The sequence below is a fragment of the Salmo salar genome, chromosome 26 (genome assembly GCF_965601325.2).
Source record: "Salmo salar chromosome 26, fSalSal1, whole genome shotgun sequence".
In the NCBI taxonomy this organism is placed as follows: Eukaryota; Metazoa; Chordata; class Actinopteri; order Salmoniformes; family Salmonidae; genus Salmo; species Salmo salar.
In genome coordinates this window covers 42,211,158-42,217,461 of record NC_138316.1, presented here as the reverse complement: position 1 = coordinate 42,217,461, position 6,304 = coordinate 42,211,158, and the positions used below count along the sequence as shown (strand labels likewise).

The window sequence follows — 6,304 nt, the reverse complement described above, 5'->3', positions numbered from 1 at the left end:
ATCAGTTCTAGACTTAGGAACAGACGTGGATGGCAGCGACTGTGAACGAAGACTATTGAGTGACTGATCTGCTCAGTAAGGAACAGAGATACAAAAGGGGCTGCCTTATCAATGCTATCTATTTACACAAAAGTGTACCAGTGTGTTTGCACCATGGAGAGAGAGGTGCATTGCACCAGGGCATACAAATCACAGTGATGGGTGAGAGAAGTACCTGGTGTTGGTGATACATCTTAAAAATACCATGATACACTGTGTCCAGAGTTACAGTACCTGCTAAGGCCTGCATACAGGCACTATAACCCAGCACCGATAACAACGTGCTTTGAACAAGATCCTTTCTGACTAACATTGAAAAACAAGTTTTGTTCCTAAAATAAAAACCCAATTTCAACTTCAGTTTCTTGGTGAAGTTATCAATGTGCTGTTTAAAGTTCAGCTTTTCTTCTAACCAATTCCCAAGATACTTATAGGAGGTGACCTTATCAGTTTGCTGACTTTTTAGAGTTCAAATCTGTGACTCCATGTGTCTACTTTCAAAGAGAAAACCATAAATGTAGCTTTCCTTGCATTAAGCACAAGTTTCAATTCGAACAGCATCAAAAGCCAACTGTAAATCCTGAAAAGCCTTCAAGATGTACTAGAATAAATAATTGTGTCATCAGCATACAGTCTTCGCTGTATCATTTATATACATTGTAAAAAGGATCAGACCTAAAATTGAGCCCTGGGGAAATGCTTTCATGAGCCTTTGAAACTCAGATGTCATACCCTCTGTGCTACACACTGGATTCTGTCAGAAAGGTCGTTTTGGAACCAATCCAATGCTTCAACACTTAAACCAACCTTTTTTGGCAGGGAAATGGTCAACAAAGGCCTTTGATAAGTCAATAAAAAGTGAAACACAGTGATGTTTCTTGTCCTGAGCATCTAGAATATCACCTACAACCTTAGTTACTGCAGTAATTGTACTATGCTTGGCTCTAAAACCCGACTGAAATTGAGATCAAATTAGTTATTATACAGAAAGTCTTTCAATTGTGAGTTCAACCAGGTTTTCCAAAGATGTTTCCAGTGCAGACAGTTTACAAACTGGACTATAGTTATCCAATTGACCTGTACAACACATTGCCTGAATACATCAATCGACCAAGATGTAAAAGGGTGACGTAAGCTGCTTTCCAGACTTTTGTAATCGTTTCACTCGCCAATGAAAGATTGAATATATGCGTGAGAGGGACAGCAAAGATCTCTGCACCAATTTTGGGAAAATAAGGGTTAAATTGCTCCGGGCCCGCCGATTTCTTAATAGTAATGGATTTGAGTGTCATTACTATTTATGAAAGTGTAATCTTGGTAAAATTAAGTAGATAACCTTAGCCCGGCTTCCGGAGTTATCAACCTTCTCAAACTCTCTATATGAACGAAGAAAATACACATACAAATATGCTTATCTTTATTTATAATATACTGTCTACTTGCAATCCATTATATCGTCGCAGTTACAGCACAGTGGTGCGGCCTTACGCATTAAGTAATCTCCAATAATGCATTGAATATCTTCAATAATTTATCGACATCTAATGAGTTTTAGTAATTGGTATCTAGCGTTTTCGAATGTTGCAAATTGACCCACACAACATATTGTCTGAATATATCAATCGACCAAGTTGCTTAATTTATATGCGCTTTATTTCACATACATTGCAATGACCCTTTTACATTCAGCCATATATTCAGATACCACAACAGAAGCACTGATAACATATTAATAGGATCACATTTATTTCGATTTTGATGTACCAAAAATGTGTGCGGCAATGTGTGAGCTTGAATGGACGACAGAAGAAACATCTCAACATTCCAACAAAGAGTATAATATCCACAGGGAATATTGACTTCGGTGCACTCTAAATTTGTGACTCTCTTATCTTACAATCAACATGTACTTGGTAACTTTACGCGCAATGATTACATGTCCTACCCATCCCAGTGCGTGCCCAAATTTCTGTAAATACTGCTTTTCACTCCGTTGGCCTACTCTGCGCAATTGGTGCCCCGTGGGTAATGACAACATTGGGAAGTCAAGAACTCTGTCATTTATAGTTCCCAAATGCATGCGTAATTGATTACAGCAAGTCGTTTCATAGAGTAAGTGCATTATGTCTGGTGGATGCACTGTGAATCTTCAGGTGCCATTCCGGGTAGACCCGGTATTGCGGGAAGATCCGGTCTGTCAATAAAGGATAGTCGACATTGTGTGGTGTCTAGAAGATTCAAGGGAATAACCCCTTGGTTGTCGTCGTGTGTTGCACGTGTGTTGCACGTCCCCGTAAACGTACGTATTGTACAGGCTTTGGAGATGGCTGGTGAGGAAATTCTCCAAAACAAATCCTTCAGCATCTTTCTGAATTCTCGTCGCATGAGACAATACAGAACTGGGTTTAAGCAGCTATTGGCATGTGCGAGGCACACAGTCACCGGGAATACATAGGTGTGGACCAAATAGTAAGATTTATCCCAATTGACTGCGTTAAATTTTACCAATACACCCCAGAATGTGATGGCGTGATTTGGCATCCAGCAAAGAAAGAAGGAGAGGACGACGATGGTGACAGATTTGGTCACCCTCGACCTCCTTTTGGGGTGGTTGTTGTTCATGCTCCTCAGACGGATAAACCGTAAGAGCATCAGATAGCAGACGGACACTATCAGCATGGGTATGACGAACGCTATGATAATTTTTTGGAGATGATATAGCGCGAGCCAGTCATGTCCCTCAGGGAACCTGATGAGGCAGAGCTTCTCCCCAGCCACTACTGTCACTGAGGAGAAAATGGTAGTGGGTGCTGTGGCAATGGTTGCGGAGACCCACAGCACCGCGCACACCAATTTCACCGAACACGACCTCTGTCTCGACCGGTTCTTCAGAGCCGAGGCGACAGACCAGTATCTGGTCACACTCATAGCAGTCAGAAAGAACACGCTAGCGTACATGTTCATAACTGTTACGGAAAGGATGATTTTACACATGGCGTCTCCAAACGGCCAGCTGAAGTCCAGTGCGGTGTCCACTGCCCAGAACGGCAGAGTCAACACAAACTGGAAGTCCGTCACTGCCAAGTTGATGATGAAAAAGTTAATACTCGATTTCTTCCGGCCCTGTTTTAACCTCATTAGGAAAAAGACTAACAAGTTCCCAATTAACCCTACCGCGCACACAATGGAGTAAACAACCGAGATGATTATCCTTAGAATCGGGGTGCCGTCCGCGGTCACGTCAATATCCTCCAGACTGCCGAATTTGTCATCATCCATCAAAGTCCTGTTCAACGCCAAAATCCCGCTGTGGTTGAGTAGCTCGCCCATCCTCACAGATAAGAATGCAACACCGGTGCTTCTACTAGCATCAGGGCGCTTCTCGATGGCCTATCAAACACAGAATAGTCCTCGCGCTCCATACAACTGAGTGCTTATTTTAGCTGTTCATTTTATGTAATTGAAGCTTGTATGATAAAAGTTATCGTGTCTACAGTCCTTTATAACACCGCAATCAATGTGAAACTTTGCATCTTGACTGGAGTCTTATACAGGTGCGTAGTCGTGCGCGTTCACAGCGCCTGCCCCTGCATCGCGTGGATTGGTCGATTGAGACATGATGGACCTTTCTCTGATGGACACCTTTGCGATGAACTGGAACACTGACTATGAGGCATCTCTAGTCACCCAACATCAGTGCCCAACCTCACTAATGCTCTTTTGGCTGAATGGAAGCAAGTCCCTGCAACAATGTTCCAACATCTAGTGGAAAGCCTTCCCAGAAGAGTGGAGGCTGTTATAGAAGCAAAGGGGGGACCAACTCCATATCAATGCCCATGATTTTGGAATTAGATGTTTGGAATTAGATGTTTGATGAGCAGGTGTCATTTATATATATATATATTATTATTATATATTATTATTATTATATATATTATTACCCCTTTTTCTTCCCAATTGGTAGTTCCAGTCTTCTCCCATCGCTGCAACTCCCGTAAGGACTTGGGAGAGGTGAAAGTCGAGAGCCGTGCGTCCTCCGAAACACGACCCAGCCATGCCGCACTGCTTCTTGACACAATGCCCGCTTGACCCGGAAGCCAGCAACAGCAATGTGTCGGAGGAAACACCGTACACCTGGCGACCGTGTCAGTGTGCTTGCGCCCGGCCCGCCACAGGAGTCGCGATGGGACAAGGACATCCCGGCCGGCCAAACAACCCCTGAGGCTGCGTCGTCCATGGGTCTCCCGGTCGCGGCGGGCTGCTGTTTTTATATGGAAAAAAAGGTCCCGGACATTTAACAAAATATAATGAATTATGGGAGAGTATTTACTTGACCACTCGCCAATACTTATGTTTTGAATAGGACCAAAATAGTGTGGAAAAACAATGAAACAGTTGTTCCTCCCTTGTGCACGAAAGAATACAAAAAAACTCCCCCTAGTCTAGCCCCCTAGTCTCCCCCTAGTCTAGCCCCCTAGTCTCCCCCTAATCTAGCCCCCTAGTCTCCCCCTAGTCTAGCCCCCTAGTCCCCCCCTAGTCTAGCCTACTCATATCGGTTTCCTTATTTTACTAAAGCTTTAACACGGCAGCACTAGCGGTTCTGTGGGGGGAGGGGAAGGGGGGGCAGTGCCCCTGTGACAACAATTTTGGACCCCCTTGTGGCCCCCCTAAATGTCCAGTATGAAATAATTTTTACATAACTCATTTTTGCGCTCGTTTTTTTTTTACATCCATTATTAAACAGAAAATGCAAATAAATTGTTGAATGATTATGAACATGGTCTTTTGCCTGCTAAACGATATGAAAACGATATGACAACAATAACGTCTAATGTAACTGGCCCCTCTAACAGTACAACTGGCCCCAGCTTAGCCCCCCCAGTTGAAATGGTCTAGAACCGCCACTGCATGGCAGACATTACATTTTAAACGTATTTTTTTAAACGTATTTTTCCTTCTTCATTCTATGACATTTCCATGTTTATTCTCGACATTTTGTGCCAAACTGACCGTCCTCTTCCGCTAGAGGGGGCAACATGATGGCTCAACCAGCGGTAGATCAGTGAAGGACGCTATAGGGCACGTATCAATCTTGTTCCACGGAGGACCCGTGTGTCTGCGGGTTTTTGCTCCTCCTTTGTACTCGATTGATTAATTAAGGTCACGATTAGTAAGGAACTCCCCTCACCTGGTTGTCTAGGTCTTAAATGAAAGGAAAAACCAAAAACCAAGCATAGGCCCTAGGTGGAATGAGTTTGACACATCATTGCCATAGGGGGATACCCACTATTCTGAGCTCCAAGATGAAAGTATCATTTTCAAAGGAAACATAATGCAATTGATCAGTCGTGTTTATGATTTCCTTGGAGCTTGGGGCTCCTCACAGTGCATAATGCACACAGGTCCCGTTATGCATTGGTGCTCAGCGCAGTAACCATGCGAACAAGATTATACAGTAGACCAAAGTGTCGCTGTAGGCATATAATATAGAAGCAATATTATTTAATGTGGTGTTACAATCGTAATATTAGCCTTTATTGCGTGTCGGGAAGACTATTTGACATCCGGTTAAATGTGTCAATTCGACTTTCCTCAACTATCCAACTTTATTTACAATTGCACACCATACGTATTTTTATTTGAACAGGCAATCCAAATAATTGTATGTAATAGTCTCCCCATCACCTAGCATCCCCTGGGCTACTACTGAAAGGCATTCTATTCTCTCAAGTCCACCCACTAAACTTTATCGGAGAGGGAGGTTCTTAAACAAAGTTTGGCTTGTTAGGGAAAGTTCCTAACTGTCAGGGTTGTCGAATGGGGCTTGATGGAAGAAAGAAGGGACAACGTCTTGTCAGCAAACAACACTTACAGTTTACAATTCTTGGAACTCAAAAGACGCGTGTGAAAATCCCCGAGGAAGAATACAACGTCGTACAGAACTTAATTAAGTTTATATCGCCGGCGTCACGCTTTCTATGTCTAAAGTGCATAGTTCTAGCGGGGAAAGTTTTTGAAATGACAGTCGGTACAGTGAGGATAAAGCATAATAACATATTGTCTTAATTTACCTTCCAACAAGATGATTTACTTGCACTGCGGACTTGCACAAACTTTCTCTCCAATTTACTTTTTGGTTGCAGCGGGGATCTTGGCGATGTTTGACAACAGTAAAACATTTGGAATTGAACAAGAGACGGGTAAGCCAGCCTCTTAAAAATCAATGGATCATTCGTCTGACATATAACGTTACTTTTATTTTAAA

General features: G+C 42.9%; 2 protein-coding genes across 2 annotated transcripts in view; one reads left to right on the top strand and one right to left on the bottom strand.

Annotated features, from left to right (window-relative positions):
* Positions 1-1,616: 1,616 nt before the first annotated feature.
* On the bottom strand, positions 1,617-3,903 carry LOC106592617 (relaxin-3 receptor 1-like). Its single transcript, XM_014183958.3, has one exon. The coding sequence runs from the start codon at positions 3,367-3,369 to the stop codon at positions 2,161-2,163; it is 1,209 nt and encodes a 402-aa protein (XP_014039433.1). The 5' UTR covers positions 3,370-3,903; the 3' UTR covers positions 1,617-2,160.
* Positions 3,904-5,813: 1,910 nt separating this feature from the next.
* The window catches only part of LOC106592618 (A disintegrin and metalloproteinase with thrombospondin motifs 7), a 168,529-nt gene continuing 168,038 nt past the window's right edge, over positions 5,814-6,304 (top strand). The window contains exon 1 of the mRNA XM_082969738.1: positions 5,814-6,239. Within this exon, the coding sequence (XP_082825864.1) occupies positions 6,122-6,239 (118 nt within the window). The 5' untranslated portion in view covers positions 5,814-6,121. The remainder of the gene's footprint in view (positions 6,240-6,304) is intronic.